Raw genomic sequence first — 17,596 nt, 5'->3', positions numbered from 1 at the left:
TGTGGTTTTGAAGTACCCTGATATAGGATAAACATTCATGAAAAAATTAATTTTTTTGAAAAGGTTGAGCGCAATTTTTATTTTTTCTCTATCATTTTGCATGGATTGACCCATGTATAACAAAGTGGTTTCCATTTTATGAATATTTAGGCCTAGTAATTGCATGCATTAACTCATTATTCACAGATACAGGGAAGTATGGTTATTTATTATCTATCATTCCTCAAAAAATGTTATTAAGTCGAGGGACCCTGGGCATTCTCTAGCGGGGGGGGGGGGCATAAAACGTAGTTAGGATATGCGGCCCATACACGTAAACACATGCCTGAACAAACAGCCCGACTTGCATGAAAAATGATAAAACCACAGGCAAGTTGATCGTGTATGGCCTCGTTCATTCATGTTGAAAGTTTTCAAAATCTTCTGAAAACATGCTTGATGTTTTTGCCGTTCTGCATGCATGTTTACCGTGTATGGGCTCGTTCATGCAAGGTGGCTGTTTTATATTTAGGTCCGCCAATCACGACAGCGGAAGAAATCACGTGACTCTCTCCGTCGCATGCCAAGTCGTTGAAGATGAATGGTCTGCGTTGACGAGGTCGTTATAACAAGGGATTCTGTGCGTGAATTTATTCAGGTATACAAAGAACTACCATGTTTGTGGAAAGTAAAATCAAAAAAAGACTATTGTGTGGGGAAGGACGTAAAGAATTCTGCATATGAAAAACTGTTAGAAAAGCTGAGAGAGTTTCAACCAGACGCCACAATTGATGACAAAACACCAAAAAATGTGTTACAGCTAGAGATTTTGAGGGCTGAAAAAACGGAAAATTTTTGTTTCCGTCCGAAAATCTAAACACACTGTTTTTTAAGCTTTTTTCTTCATAAATATTATAGTACCAGGTAGTTTTTATTATACTTAACCAAGAACTACTGCCCCGAACCAAACGTTATACCTTTGTGCAAAACTATTTCAATCCAAGTCCTTCTACACAGAACCTATCTACATAAGACTCATTTTTTTTTAAAAAATTTCATTTAATTTCTTTAGAATTTCCTGACAAAAATAATTATTTATTATTCGTGACTAAAAAACGCTATAATTATTTTATTAACAGCTATATATCACTTCCTGTTTTACAGCAAGTGGAAAAAAGCGAATAAAATTCAAACTGAAAAACTGAATTAAAACCGTTGTTTTTCTACCATATTTTCCATCTGATAAAAAACGTGTTTTTTAAAACACTCAGTTTAGTGCGATAGTTTTGTAGCAGTATTTATAGTACTTTGTTGAAACGTTTGTCTTCAAACTGTCAAATATAAAACAGGGGCGGATCCAGGACGGACTTCTGGGGGTCGGTGGGTTATAATACTGCTACTTAGAGCTACCTTTAAGAGCTCCAAACTCTGGGATGGGTTTTATTTATATATAAAATAAGAAATCATCATCTTCTGGGGGGCTATCGCCCCTTCTGGATCTGCCTCTTGATACTATTTCCATCCAATTTGGACATGTTGGCGTGGGAGACCGGGGTTCGATTCCCAGCGGGAACTAATGTGGTTCAGATTCCACGTTAATCAGTAGGTCCACGCCTCATATAGCCTCGCTGCTGAACGGGACGTTAAACTCAAAATCAACTCAACCAATTTGGAAATGATCCGCACAGGAGTACTAGATCAATCGATTGTAGCAGATGTGGTAGCAACCTGTGCATTTGGTCATTCCTTAAACAGAAGAGATACCATATTATTTTTCAATCGTTAAATATTTAACGTAAATTATTAATTATATGTAAACTTTGTTATATTTAAATGACTGGAGCGATATAATTTTACGATGTTTTAAAAGCTGGTCGTTTAGGGGTCCAGGAAATCATTTGGGGGGAGGCTGGCCCCGACGCCCTCCTCCCCATGGCTACGCCCCTGTGGTATTACGATTAACTTTAATTTTTATCGGATCAGGAAGAAACACGTGTAAGCAAAAGCAACCTAGATGAACACAGCAGTGATGAAGAGCCTGATGAGTCATCTCCATAGGTAATTAAAATAAAATATTACTGCAACTAATTTTATTTTCACACTTATTCCTGTGAACTGACATGTAGAATTAAGAGACCTCGATGGTCACTACTAGTTAGTAGCAATCATATTGTCTTACCATTCGACTCTTCACGGTCTCCGTCCTCCACATTTCTCAAACAACTTCTAGTAAGTTGGACGGCATGTTGGTGCGTATGTGGGCAAAAAATTCTTCCAACATACATGATGAGACAAATCTTTCATGCATGTTGGTCATGCAAGTGTGTACATGTATGGGCCGCTTATGATTGATATCCGAAACTGTAACACATCATAGTTTATAACAGAGTGTGTGTTGAAGCTTTGGTTAGTGTTTCTTTTGTTACAATTTCCAATCCAAAGCCATGGATAGTGTTATGTTTTGTGTACATATATATATATATTTTTTTCGCTTTCATTTTCCACTTCAAATCACTTAAACAATATTATACAATAAAACGAGAAATATACTTTTTAGTGTTCGTACGTTCTGGCCACCCTGTAAAATAATGCAGAAAAGTCCTACTTCAATCTCGACTACTCTTTCAACCAAGAAAACAGACAGCAGCGACACCACAAAACAAACACATGAACTCGTCATATTTAAGATACAAGAATACATACAGGTATACAAGAAAAAATACCAAAGCGTGGTTTCCAATTTTGGCTTTGTTTTTACTTACAGTGGACTCTTCCATATACAAACCCATCGAAACATTTACTTGATGACTTCGGAGTCGAGAACGCGTGTTCGATTCACAGTGGGAGCTCAGGTCGTTCGGATCCCACGTAAAGGTGTAGGTCCACATCTCATATAGCCTTGTTGCTGAAAGGGACGCTAAACTCTACTCCAACCAACCATAATTTGCTTCAAGTAATTTTGTTAAGTGGCCTAAATAAATGCTGATCATCCTTTTTTACAATATACCAAATTACAACTGGGAACAAAATAATTTCCCCATGTTGAATGTAATAAGCAGATAGCACTGCTACCCGCACTCTCTCTTTCTCTCTCCAGGGCCGCGGTAGCTTAGTAGCAGAGCGTTCACCTCTGGTGCATGGGGTCCTTGGTTCGATCCCAGCTCGCGTCAAGTGAACTTTGTGGTGGACACTGTAGCGGGGTTTCTCGGGATTCTCCCGTTTCCTACCACTTTCTTCACTCCATTATTTCCTTAATTTCTCATCTTCATCGTCTTCTTTAGCCTAGCTGGTATAACCGTGTGACGTAAAACTTTTTCTCTCTCTCTCTTTCTCATACACACACACACACACACACAAACAAACAATAGTGAAGTGTTTTACCCGCTTTCCACCATAATAGCAGCACGAAAACTACTTACATATCCATTCTTAACATTTTACAAATTACTCAGAAGACAAGGAAAAGAAGTCCGTTGCTATATGTAGTTATTTATTAATAACTGTTTTACCATCATACATTACAATTCAGACACATTAGCTTCATTTATGAAAGGAGACATTAAGTACTAATACATTGCAAAGCGAAAATTAATATATAATTTAGGAATATTCCATACAAGAAACACAGTAGGCCTACTGTAGAACGATACACCAATATTCAAAATCATACTGAGACATTTTTGAATTTTATGCTTTTTCCCCCTGAAAATTTCTTTCCTTTTTTTATATTTGTTTTGTAAAATTGGGATTTTTTTTACACGTAAGTTATAAGTAATTCACATTATACCAAACTTGATGAACTTTTGATACTGTACAAAATAGGAATAAAAAAAAATAAAAACCATGAATCAATTTTCAATGGAAAGTCTCTCAGAAATAAACCATTTAGCTGTTCACCAGATTACATAAAATAACGTAAAGCCTCTTCGTAAAGTTCACACCTAGTTTTGTGAATTTTATTGAATCACTTAAAGACAAAGTAGAATATCAAACATTTTGAAAGTGAGTCCCATAATATCTCCAAAATACTATTAATACATGAACTAATATTAATTGTTTCAAGACCTTTCGTATAGTTTATATAAATTTGGGCGCCCAACAATTTTGATTTCAAACTTCGCATATCAAATTTCTGATCTCTTAAGATTAATTATAGAAACAGTTCTTAGATTATTTAATACCATTTTGTACATAATATCTGACTTACTTTCTGATATTCTCCAATATCCTTTAAAGTTACTCATTAAAATTGACAGAAAATGGGAATGTGCTTTACGAATATGCTTAATACTATATTTTCAATATACAGTATAATTAACAATGCTGATGTATGTTGTTCAATCCAATCAATAGAATGTAATAACGGTGAAATGATTTTTTCTACTAGTATCTAATGTGCCATACTTTGTCTCCTTTAGACTTCAGTGACCCGGCTTACTTCTTGCCTCCTCCATAGCGTGGATTATTGGGGTTCATTTGGTTGGAGTGGTTGTTTAAATCACTTTTAGTTCCGGCTCCATGGTACCCAGCATTATGGCCTGAAAGTAGAATAAATTCATTGTGAGAAGGACTGTATACAACATGCTCTCCGTAATATATACAGAGTGGCCCAAAGGTAGGTATACAGACCTGCATCGATCAAGTATGACATTTTAATTGATTAAGATAATGAATGTATTTGCTTCGGTCTGTTCCGAGCTTCAGCTATAAGTGAAAAGAAATTAAGAATAAATAATGAAGAAACTAAATCAATACTTGTATGGATAACATTAAGTAAATGATATAAAATGCCATGAGCTGATTAGTACAGGACTGTATACCTACTTTTGGGCCACCCGGTATGTGTGATAACAATGAAATCAGAGTCGATAATATAAAAAGGTATAGATATATATTCTAATATACACATTGGAATAACTTTTTTATGTGGCTGAAATGCTTTTCTTTTGGATTGTTAATATTTTCTATGTATTGTTTTTTTAAGAACAATGTATGCACGTGGTTAAGTGCTCGGAGTAAATAAATAAATAAATAAATAAATAAATATAGCATAAGCAGCTGAATGGCAAACGGATTTTCTTTATACGTACCCAAGTATTAAAATTATAGGCATCCGAAAACCAATAAAGTCGAAATTCGCAATGTACCTCAAACTAGCCAATCTGAAATTTGTAGATACTCAAAAACTAACCAAATCGATCTTTATAGTTACCCAAAAGCTAACTAAATCGAAATCTGTGAGTACCAAAACTAACCAAATAGAAATTTGTAGGTACCCGAAACTAACCAACTTGAAATTTGTAAGCATGCAAAAGCTAAGTAAGTCAAAATTTGTAGGTGCTCCAAACTTAGGCGAAGTGTGTAGGTATTCAAAATCTATGGAAGTTGAAACTTGTAGGTAGACAGAAACAAACTAGTCACAATTTGTAGGTACTCGACAGCTAACCAAGTTGAACTTTGCAGGTAAACAAAATAACTCTTGAATTTTGATTCTACAAAAATGATAAGGTAGGACTTGAAATCTGAATTATTTAAATCATTGGCAACAATATGCCTCTTGACTCTACAGAAGACTATGGATCGCACGAACGACTCTGCCCATTGCGTGGGTCATCTCGTCGAGGATTTAGAACAGTAGGGCCTATCAGATAGTTGCCTAATAACTAAAACAAATACTAACCACACAGAGTTATATGCAGAGGGGTCTCAAAATGTACTCACTGTTTGTAATTAAATAATTTCTAAACAAAACACTTACACTCATTAATCTAATGCGTACTGCAGTGTAAGGTATTAATTTGTCATGGCAGGCGGAGCTGGTAATTTATGCAACATATGCGCGGGTGGTTGATAGTGGAACGAGCCAGGCATATTAGCCAGTCAACCAGTAGACAGTCGGATAGCTACAATGGCTGAGGTTTGCTTATCGTTTGGTGAATGGAACGCAAGGCTGTACTGAAATGGTGATGGAAGTACGAGAACATTTACGAGGTACAATGGCATTGAGAGAGGGAGTTTGGAAACATCCACCAGCACGTCGAACAATTTCCCGCATTCGCGATAAATTCGAAGCCGACAGAACAGTTGAAGATGTGCTCAAGAAAATATCTGGCTGACCACGAACAGTTAGAAGTCGTACGTCCAGTGCTGCGGTTTGCAACATTTCACCAAATCATTGCAAAAATGAGTGAACCAGGGATCGCGTGAAAGTGGGGTGATCCAGTCAAGTGTAAGATGTATCCTGAAGAGGGCAAAGTGTATATTCCAAGACTGCTACATGCGATGAATGAGAATGACCTAGACCGAATGGTTTCAGCACATGGTTGGCGAGGATGCGGGGTTTGCAAGGAAGTTTGTGTGGACTGACAGGGCGCAATTCAAGCTTAACGATACTGTGAACCACCAAAATTGTGTCTACTAGGCATTGAAAATCCTCACTGAATCTACCAGGGGTGGTCTGATCTATCAGTGCGTGGTGTGATTCGCCCCTTCTTCGAGGGTACCGTAGCTGGTGAAGCGTATCTTCATATACTTCAGACAAGGATTTTCCTGTCAACCAAAACCTGTATGGTGTTGGACTTTTTTACACGCAACAAGACGGAGCCTCACCTCATTAACATCGAGATGTCAGGTATATCGACGGTGAGTTGGCCGAAAAGGTCCTGTTGAGTACCCACCTTGGCCTCCTGATTTGGCACCTCTGGACTTCTTACTCTATTACGACTGTCAAGAATGACGTGTATCGACAATACTCAACAACAAATGACGAGCTATGTGAAAAAAGTCGTAGTGGTGCCATCTGGTCAGATACACTACCAACCGTAGTTCGGTGTGCAGGTCGGCGCCATGGGCATTGTATAGAAGCTGCTGGTGGTCATTTCAAACACATACCATAACCCTCTCTCAGTGCCAAAAATTGTCACGTCTAGTCAAATTTGTATCGAGATGTGGACTAGCAAGCATTAAGTATAGTTTTTGTACTCCTCTGTATTTTATATTTTCCCAATCGAGTTGAACAATGATGCCATGGGCTTTAGCAACAAGTGACTGCGTTGTCCTGATGCAGAACAGAAATCTGAGCTCGCGAGCCCAGTTCTCGGACTCAATTAGTCTCAAGCTCGAAATAAATTAGTGTGAGACTCTGTGAGTGTCCTACGAACCAGAGCCCGAATCCGAGCAAGGCTGAGTCGCATTGAGCATAATGATCCCGAGCCCACAGACGTTAATAAACACGAGATTCAGCTGGCATGACTTTTATTGAGGACAGCGGTTCCAAGCTCGAGCAAGTTCGAGTCTGAACTAGCGTTCGCCTCACTCATGAGGTTCGTGAACCTGAGTCCATGTGAGCTAGAATTATAAAATGGTCATCTCTAATTGTTCTTTCATTCCATGTTTTCTTGTACATATGTTCTAATTGCTGCGAGTACACAGCTGAATTGATATTCTTGCTAGGTATTAGAAAATATTGATGCACGATACCCGTAGTAAGTATACCGGAGTGTCTACCACACTAATTTTTTCGGTTTAGGGATGGGAGGAACCATACTTTAAAACCTGCCTTACAGTTGTGGCCGGTCCGTGAGTACAAGGCTAATTTAGTTATTCCGGCCGTGTTTCTACAGCCGCCCAAGTAATCATTAAAATTCATAGAAAATAATAGGTTAAGCATATCAAGCTTGGCAGGAGCTATCTCCAGTTAGTTAAGGTTCTTACTGCTTGTGTCTATCAGGATAAGCAGTGTTGCTTGCACCCCAGTGTTATAGGGCAAACTATATTCCCTCTTGGAGTACAATATCTCGAAGTTACCGAACTCCGTGGTTATGACCACAGCCCGGCAGACACCAACTCTTATGCGGGATCCTCAGAAATTTCTGCGGGCACTAGTTATTTCCCGCTCCTGGCTACTGTTGGCAGAATATGTAACGGAGTAAGTCGATGCAGGTAGCAGTTGTTATGCAAGATTCTGTTTTTTTTTTTTTAATAAACAAGAATATTAGATTAAAATATAATAAATGGTACGGTTCACCACACTGAACTTCCTCGCTCCAATTTCTTAAACTAAATCATGTTGCGCTGCAGTTATTAATGAAATATATTCTTGTGAAATACGCACAAGATTCAAAGACGTTTTCGAAAAGCTTCGACGAAAGAAATCACTCATCCCCAAAAGTAAACTATCCCTTGTAGATTTTTTTTCATAAGAAATAACTTATACCATATATTAGGGGTAATTAATGAAATATTTGTTTATGAAATAATAAAATCGCGTTAAGTGGTATTTTACAAATTTGTAAAAAAAAAAAAAAAAAAAAAAAATCCTAAGGATAAACAACCTGTTGTGGATATTCTCATATTTATGCCACATTGTAAGATTAATAATAAAATTTTTAATTATGAAATATGATCAAAATTGCCCTTGTCGTTTTTGAGAAAGTTGTCTAAAAAGAAACTAATCTCCAAGAATAAACCGCCCCTCGTGATTTTTTTTTTTTTTTTTTTTGTAAGGAACAATTTACACAATATTATAGAATTATTAACGAAATATTTATTTGTGAAATATAAATAACATGACTCGTCATCGAGAAAATCATTTGAGATTCTGTGGGCTTGGAAAAACTCTCCCCCCAAAAAGAAACTGCCCTTCGTAGATTTTTAAATACAAATAGATTCTTATCATATTATCAGATTGTTAATGAAATATTTATTTATGACATATGAACAAAATCACCTGAGTAGTTTTAGAGAAAATCGTACGAAAGAAAACACCCTTCACGAATAAACTACGCCTTCTCCATTTTTCCCAGACAAATTACCTACATCACATGATTGAGTAGTTGTTTTTGAAAACTGATTTATGAAATATAAACAATATCATTAGACTTGTTTGAGAAAATCGTATTTTTTCTTTTAAATTTTTAACCTTAAGGGAACTACCCTTATTTTTTGGAGTAGGAAGATTTTTTTTTAAAAAAAAAGAAGAAGAAGAAGAAGCATGGAGAATCACATGAAAATTAAGTTTAAAACTTGGAAAACAAAAATTGACAAAAAAACTTTCATTTTTGTTGAATCCCCAAAAATGCGAAAATGAACAATTCTCCTACTGGCATCACCAAGTAACTGGATCATGAGTATAATACAATGGAGAAAAATTAATGAACAGAGATGAAGTCATCGTTGAGATAAGCGGATTTGTGAGGAAAGGAATCGCGTTACTAAAGCATAAACGGTTACGTGGTATATGTGAAACTTTCTTTTTTTAAAGTTGTTTATTGTAGGGAGATTGAGAAGAAGGAATGAAAGAGTAATAAGGTGTGATGATTTTGATGAATTACTAACTACATGTTAATGAATATTATTATCTGTAGAAATATAGCGTCTCTTTTGTTTTGCATAGAGGTTATACGAAACATGGACCTGCAGCCTAAGGTAACCCAAACCTTTGTAACACGTCTGAACATTTCTCTTCTTCCGGGAATCGAATACGAGGAAATGAATATTTGTTGTAGTTATTAGGTGATTACCAACTAGTTTACAGACCACGGGGCTCTGCTTATAGTAGCTGCATTTAATGTTATTTAAATATGATCCAAGATTAGTTTAAGTAAAAGGAAAATTATTAGAAGAATTTACTTCGTGCATGTAGGGATGCATTCGAGTCGAGTCGAGTCGAGATTTAAGCCTGTCTCGACTCGTCTCGAGAAAATGTTGCCTCGACTCGTGGCTCGACTCGAAAATATGTTCCTGTCTCGACTCGACTCGAATTCGAGTCGAGACGTCTCGAAATTCGAGTCGAGCCAAAATATACGAGTTAAAATATACGCACACATGAGCCAGACCATCATGACTACCTACCTAATTGTCAGTATGTCGACTTTTGGCATGGATAAAAACGGCGACACGTCTTGGCATACACGCAATGATCCTTGATAGGTCGCTGGAGAGAGCTGGCACCACATGTGCTCACTCAGGTCACCTAATTCCCGTAAATTCCGGGAAGGGGGGCGATGTGTTCTGACGTCACGTTCAATCACATCCCACAAGGGACACCACTCAAATGTCCGGCTCCAATTTCAATGAATTTTTTTTTCTGATAGAAGGCATGTATGCATCATTACTTGTGATGACAAATTTTTGCCATGGTGCATGTTTTCTATTTTTTTAAAATAACTTTTAAGAATTGTGATGTGGTTATTAGAGATTACTACAGAAGTCCCTTACTACCCTTTGTAAACGGAGCGTTAATGAAGAAAAGTGAAGAAAAACCATGTGGACACATATAAGTCCTGGGGGGAAGTCGTATGGTAGATATGACTATGATGGTAGCCATCTTGAAATCCGTCATTTTGAATTAAGGTCAAGTTTTCAAAATGGGAATAGGGTAATATGATACATAATTTCGGGCTAGAATTTAATTAGAAAAATTATGGTGAGGTTAGTTTTAAGATACACCCATTTGGGGGAAACTTACAGGCATATTAATTGTTTTTACTTACTGTGTGCGTAAGTCCCTTCTTACTTTCGTCTCAAGACATGTAAATCGATCGCAACGGCAGAGCCCGGTTTCGCACTAGTGTTTAGAAATCTTTAAACTCACTTGAGGTAATATTTGTGGATTATTGTATTGTATTTTGCCTTTAATTAAATTTGAACCCACTTCATGATCTTGTGTAAAGTATCACTAAAAGAGAATTTCTGCTTTTATGGAGAACGTAAGCATGGCAATTATAAAAGGTGAGTAAGGTGCGTATGTATTTATAAGAAAGTTTATTTTACGAGTCTTTTGTGGTTCCGCCAACCTATTCTTTAGTTGTTTTTTTTTTCAAAATACTCATATCTCATAAATAAAAGAGCTATTATAAAATCTCTTATCACTATTCTTTAATACTTACAAAATTTTATTTATTGTAAAAGCACTGGCGAGATATTTCTTATCGCCCACTAAAATTATGGTGGAGCTCCTTCGTGGCTAACGGTTAGCATACTTGCCTTTGGCGTGGGAAACCTGGGCTTGATTCCCGGTGGGAGTTCATGTGGTTCGGTTCCACGTTAATCAGTAGGTCCACGTCTCACATAGCCTCGCTGCTGAACGGGACGTTAAACTCATAATCAATTCAACTCAAAATTATGGTTTTGAGTTTATTATGATGTCATTAGTTTAAACGCACAACTGCCCAGTAATTATAAACATTGACTACATTATAAAATTGTAATTTGTGACGACTAAAATATCAGAAATTAAAGATTATTCTTTGGGTTTTGGAACATTTTGAACAACGTGAAAAACTGGTACTGCACCGATACAACACACCTTTTGGATTTGTGATAACATGTCTTACATAGCTTTGGTTCGATTCTCAATACGGACTGCAACTACCCGTTAAATTGTATATCCGAAAGGCACTCTTTGTTAAACCTCGCTTATCACCGCTCACCTTAATAATATATATAACTTCACCGCGAAGCAAATGTTGCATTTCTCTCTTTCATCCTAACACAAAACAAAACTAACCACAGCTGTGACACGAAGGAGCTATTTCGAAAAGAAACAAGCTGTGCTTCATAGAGATGTGTACCAAATGATAGAAGTATAAAGCATTGTTTTCTTTCCTGTTTATTGATATCAGTTGGTGTTCTTAATGAGTTTACTCATTAGTTTAGAAAGAGTATATATGGAATTTGGACATATGTTGTACGTATTCTCCTGAGAAATTGATGAGACCAGAAAAGTTATAAGGACAGATGGAATAGGTTTAAGCGCATCTACGTGACTTTATCAAATATTTATTCTCCATAATGGTACCACGCGGAAAACTTGGTATAGGCCTACTTTTATCTTTGCCTCCCTCTGTTAGCTGTTTCGTATCATATATATCGGATGGTTTTGATATTTCTTCTGATCATTAAAACAACAATGGTACCTGTGTGCGTGCAGAAATGCAAAAGCACAAGGTAACTTCCTATTTGTTTTGGAAACAACAAACCCATTTCACGTGTGCGAGAGAAATTGAGCACAGCGAGATCGGGTGTTTACTCACGGTCAGTTCGCAGCAGGAGTTCATGGTAAAAGATTTGGCTATCTCGAAAACACTCGCAAAACCTTACAAATACAAAAGACTGCGCTTCAAAGAAAGTTTAGACACAGATGTTTCAATTTTCATTTAGCATCTTTCTTCAGCAAAATAGTCGGTTCATTGTATTCGAAAAAGGGAAGGGAGAAAGGGTGAATTTATATTTTATGTGGGGGGTAACGTTGTAAGTAGTATAAACAATACATACCGCTTCCGACTCTGTACTGAAGCACTTCCTTTAGCGGTATATCACTAGATCTATCCTGACCCTCATCCCACCTCAAGTTGTAAAGTAGAAAGGGACAGAAGTATTCAACGTGACTGCGCACTTGAGTTTCAGTTCACAATACGAAAACCAGTGAGCAAGTAAACAGTCTTTTGTAGGATCGTGTTTTACTTCTTCAATCTATTTTTGAACATTTCTGTGAATTCAACAACAGAACGCAGTAGAAATACGGACTAGTTTTTACTTCAACCATTACTTTCGCTCCAACCCAACCCATTTATGATTTCGTATAATACTAGATTTAGTGATTTTACTATTGAACTAGTGATCTAGTACGTACTTTGGGTAAATAGGCACATTCTAGTGATTTTTTTTGCATTTTTTTTCTGATGCAGACACATGAGAAGGAAATGGTTCTTAAAATAAAAGGAAAAAGTATATTGCAGTTCAAAACAAATGTAGAAACCTTAAATTATTTTTTCTTTTCCCTCTGACTGAATGAAACCCCTGCTGTGTAACGACCTTAGGTAAACAACGACTATCTTTGGTCCGCTACCTCCTTTTGTTAGCCGACATGAGATGGGTTACTTTTTTTTCTGGAAGAAAGTAAAGAAATAATTATCCAGTACATTTACGTTTTGTCAGGCACACAGGCGCAGTCTGTACTTGTTTCCTAACAAATTTTAGCAACATAACATAAATGAAACATACGTACCAGAAAATAGAGGCAGTACAAACGGAAATTTTCATCTGTGACACATTTGATGAGAAATATAGTTAGATGTCACGTGCAAGCACCCTAAACATGTCCTATCCTGTAATTCTATTCGTATGTTTATGTAGGTGAGACTGAGAAATCAAGAAACAATAATAACTGGTTTTCTTCCAGGGGAAAAATCTAAATGTGAAGGGGTGTTACACTGGGACTTTAATTGCGTCCTTTGTACAAGATTAACAAGTAATAGCAATTTTTTAATTTATTTTAGTTCTTGGGGAGAGGAAGATGGAAGCGAACCCTCGTAAGGACCTCTGCAAGAAAACATGAATACTATCCGCCACTGTTTGTTACATTACACAAAATAGTTTTATATATATATGTATATATTGAGTTTTAGTCAGGGTTTTTATTCTGCAGGAGAGGGGGGGATAGTAATACCTGACGAACATTTTCTATTCTCAGAGTGTTGCAATGATAGCATTTCTTCCATTATAACTTGGCCAAGCTAGTTGCATTATATGTAAGGATTAAGTTAGCCTAAAAAGCTTAAATTTCTATGGCTGTTTTACTCTGTAGCCATGTTTCTCATTTTCGGTCTACGGGACTCTGTGTCCGGAAATTTTCGATGGCTTCCAAGTCGGAAAATAAGTGTATCAAAGGCATATATATTATATCTATGGTTATATGAGGCATGGATCTACAGTTTAAAGTGGGATACCGGTAACAACTTCATGAGCTTCCACCGTAAATCGAACCAGAGTCTCCCGCGATCAAGGCGTATGTGTTAACCATACAGCCACGAGGAAATTCACATAAGCACACACACATATATATTGTCGAGTTGATTTTGACTTTACCGTCTCTTTCAGCAGCGAGGATATATGAACTGTAGACATACTGATTAACGTGGAATTCGAACTACATGAGCTCGCGCCGGGAATTGAACCCGAGTCTTCCACGGCAAAGACGCGTACACTAGCCACGGAGTTCACACACACACACAGAATCAGAGTCCTCACACACCAAGGGTGAGAGCTGTGCCACTGAGTCACAGCGGCCACGGGGCTAGGTCGAGTCCACTTTACGTTCATAGTTTCTTAGTACATAAATGTTACGATTATGAAATAGATTTTCCTTAACGAGCTGCATAAAAACAAAAGCTTTCGAAATGCATTAAACAATTAGCTCGATTTGAGTGTGAACTTAAAGTTATATCAGAGTGTAAATACGGATACGCACCAAAGCTCGAAAACTTAATACACTATTTCTCCTATATAGTCAGCATGTATCAAGCAATCGTTCAGCTTTCATTTGAGAGGATGGAAATCGAAGGCCTTTGAAAAACTATGTTACTAATGTGCGGAATGTATTTATCTTACAGTGAACTGCTTTGATGCCAAGTGGCCTAACTCCAAAATTGAAATTTTCCAGGAGTGAAAGTTGAAGTTCAGTATCTCATGAACAATCCATATTTCTTTTATGTTGGGAACCAAAACTATAACTACTGTATGTAGTTCATTGTTTTATAACTTAGTGTTTACAAAAATCCTTTAAAAAAATACCTATTCATAGAAGTGAATGGTACTTATCTGTACTAGTTCTTGGCATCCAAGCAGTCCATTTATTGTAATACTAGCTTAATATACCCATTCTTTGCATGGGGGCTGTATTTGGAAATCAACACCTGTGGAAGTATCACCATTCATTTCAGTGACCGCGAAAACTATGGATTTGACACTAGTATCAATCAATATGGGCTATTTATACATGTTTCGGTATTCCTCACCCGCTGACACCCGGCCCGCATACAGTAGTAGCTGAATTTGCAAGTCATCGCTGATGGAAGTGTCACCATTGATCTCAGCGACCGTGAAAACTATGGATTTGAAACTAATGTCAATCAATTTGGATTACTTTTACTACATGTCTCGCTAAACGCCCCCCTGAGACCCCCTGGTTCAAATTTTGACAAAAACGCTTCGCCTTAGACTGGGACCTGGACCAAGGTATCCGTGACCAAAATTTGGTAACACTCGGTCAACTTGTCTGGTCCCCAGGTCGGTCCCAGTAAACGTCCCCCCCCCCCGAGATCCCCCTGGTTCGAAATTAAAAAAACGCTTCGTCTTGATCTGGGGCCTGGACTAAGGTACCCGTGACCAAATTTTGGGAACTCTCGGTCCACTCGTCTGGTCCCCAGGTCGCACACAGACAGACAGACAAACACACAAACAAACTCTTTATTTTATTAATATTAGATAAGATATACTATGTAAAATAGTCTCGTATCATAATATGTGATGTACAACAAATGTTACATTATATATTATCCGTAGCTCGTGATATGCTGCAACATATTAAAGCCTCAGAATAGTTGGGCAAGCGAATAATCCAGAAGTTACGTAACCCTATTGCGTTCATGGGAACGAAAACACAATAATTATAACTATGCTAAATTACTATAGACTACCAACTGCTCATTCAGAGAATTTATGAAGTTCACTTTATCGCAATAGTTTTATACAAACTAGATTTAGACTACGGATAATAGTTTCATACAAACTAGATAATCAATTATTATTATTATTATCATTATATTTGCAGTACAACCAAATACAACGACATTAACTATTAGTTCTAATTAACTGAATTGAGCTGAAAATTAAATCTTGATCTTTAAAGATTAACTATTAATTTTATGCGTTCTGTACCTTTCTGAAGGAATAAAAGCTGGAATTGGTTTCAAGGCTGTTTCTGAGTGAATACTTTCTTCAAAATAATATTAAAAATTATAGAAAGATTTTCGAGACATTCGAGTCGAGAAATACGTTTGTCTCGACTCGTCTCGAATTTTACAAAGTGTGTCTCGACTCGAATTCGAGTCGAGTCGAGTCGAGATTCGAGACATGTCTCGACTCGAGCGCATCCCTACGCGTATGGTAGAATTAATAAACTGTGGTGTACTAATTGGCTAAAATTATCTTATGACATTGCTAACAGTTTAATAATGCTATCGAATAAATTGGTCTTAACAACTGTACATACCGGTATATATATATTTACCCCAACATTCGATGGTACAATTAAACGTTACTTAATATTATGCTATATTCTTAACACTAATAACCTGTGATAAGGGATGAGCCCTTTATCAAATCACATCACATATCGTACAACAACCCAACATTATTTTATAACCATGCTTTATGACATATTCTCCATTATTAATTCCTCTGTGCCATTAACTAATTTCACCATAAGTGAAGCAAACTCTCTTATAGTTATTTTTTTCTTTTATTTAACTAATCTTCGATGGCATTTAAGAAAAAAGAAAATCATGCTTGTGTCTCTGAACGTGGCCATCTTCTTGCAAGTCAAATTTCATTAAACACATTTGTTAACAAAAATTCCGTGTACCAGCCTTTTATAATAATTCCATCAATTAATCTCTCTTTGTAATTTTCTCTGAACGCTAGTTTTCTTCCTTGTCCATCTACTTGCAGCGCCAGTTATTACGATACAGGTCAACGGCGCCGACTTTCCAAAATTTATGTGGATGCATATCAATGAGCGTGTTAGCGTATATGTTTTCAGGGAAGCCTCATTATTTGATTATTTTTAGTTAAAATCTTTCATGAATACTGTCATAAAGGGCTGTGCTGTGATCAAGTAAAATATACCGGTACCATCAGAATAAATTGGGTCTGCCCTAGCTCAGTCGGTAATACGGCTGACTTAAACGCAAGAGAAGCGGGTTCAAACACGGGTCCACAGTAAAACTCTTGTGGGTGCAGTGTACCCACAAGATTATTTCTGTGGGTGCTGGAGCCCTGGATCACACACGTAACCGGCGCGCATAATACTAGTAACAGCAAGTGATGTCCTCTCGGTTGAACCCATGAATTCAACACTATAATACCTGAAGTGATACCTATGTTGCTGTTAACATATTTACTAGCAATTTCAAATGGATTTTGTGAAATCTTAAAATATTACTAAGAACGTTCCTATGAACAATTTATATATTATAAAATTTCTCTTTAGAGGTTATCAATTTTGTTAGTTACATTTTCTACAAAATCCATAAGAAAATGTTGGTAATGTTTTTATTAATATTTTTATTTTTTATTTTTTTCTTATATTTTCAGTGTAAATCCCCCTTAAGCCTTTCGGAGCACGTTTCTTTTTCATTATTTATAAACCTATTATTATTTCCTCTGTTTAAAATGACATCAACATTTTATTGAGTTTGATTAAAATAAACTACTAACAACTACCTGGTGAGACTAACAACAGAAAAATACCCGTCAATGACCTTAACGGGTCTGCGCGCGGGGATTTTTCTCCCTGACATGATGTGGCAGAGCTATATAGTAGAAAAAAACTCATCTATCAGTAAATACTTGTTTTCAAAATGTCAAATAATTACTCACAGCATGTGGAAACAACTAAAACCAAATTCAAGAAAATTATTTGAACAAAACGTTCCAGCAGTTCATTATATTTTTGTTTGCCTACAGAAATGACTAGACATATTGTAGGTTTGTCAATAGGTGTCTTCTAAAAATAGCTGAAAGATTAAACAAATCTGGCTAAAAATGTCTCGTG

At 36.7% G+C, this 17,596-nt stretch overlaps 1 protein-coding gene across 1 annotated transcript in view; it reads right to left on the bottom strand.

Annotated features, from left to right (window-relative positions):
• Window positions 1-3,452: 3,452 nt before the first annotated feature.
• Window positions 3,453-17,596, bottom strand: part of LOC145662916 (uncharacterized) — a 29,076-nt gene continuing 14,932 nt past the window's right edge. The window contains exon 3 of the mRNA XM_081728921.1: window positions 3,453-4,517. Coding sequence (XP_081585047.1) covers window positions 4,414-4,517 — 104 coding nt within the window. The 3' untranslated portion in view covers window positions 3,453-4,413. The remainder of the gene's footprint in view (window positions 4,518-17,596) is intronic.

The sequence above is a fragment of the Thermobia domestica genome, chromosome 10 (genome assembly GCF_964235325.1).
Source record: "Thermobia domestica chromosome 10, izTheDome1.hap1.1, whole genome shotgun sequence".
In the NCBI taxonomy this organism is placed as follows: domain Eukaryota; kingdom Metazoa; phylum Arthropoda; class Insecta; order Zygentoma; family Lepismatidae; genus Thermobia; species Thermobia domestica.
The sequence above is the reverse complement of the archived record's forward strand: the minus strand, read 5'-3'. Positions and strand labels throughout refer to the sequence as shown.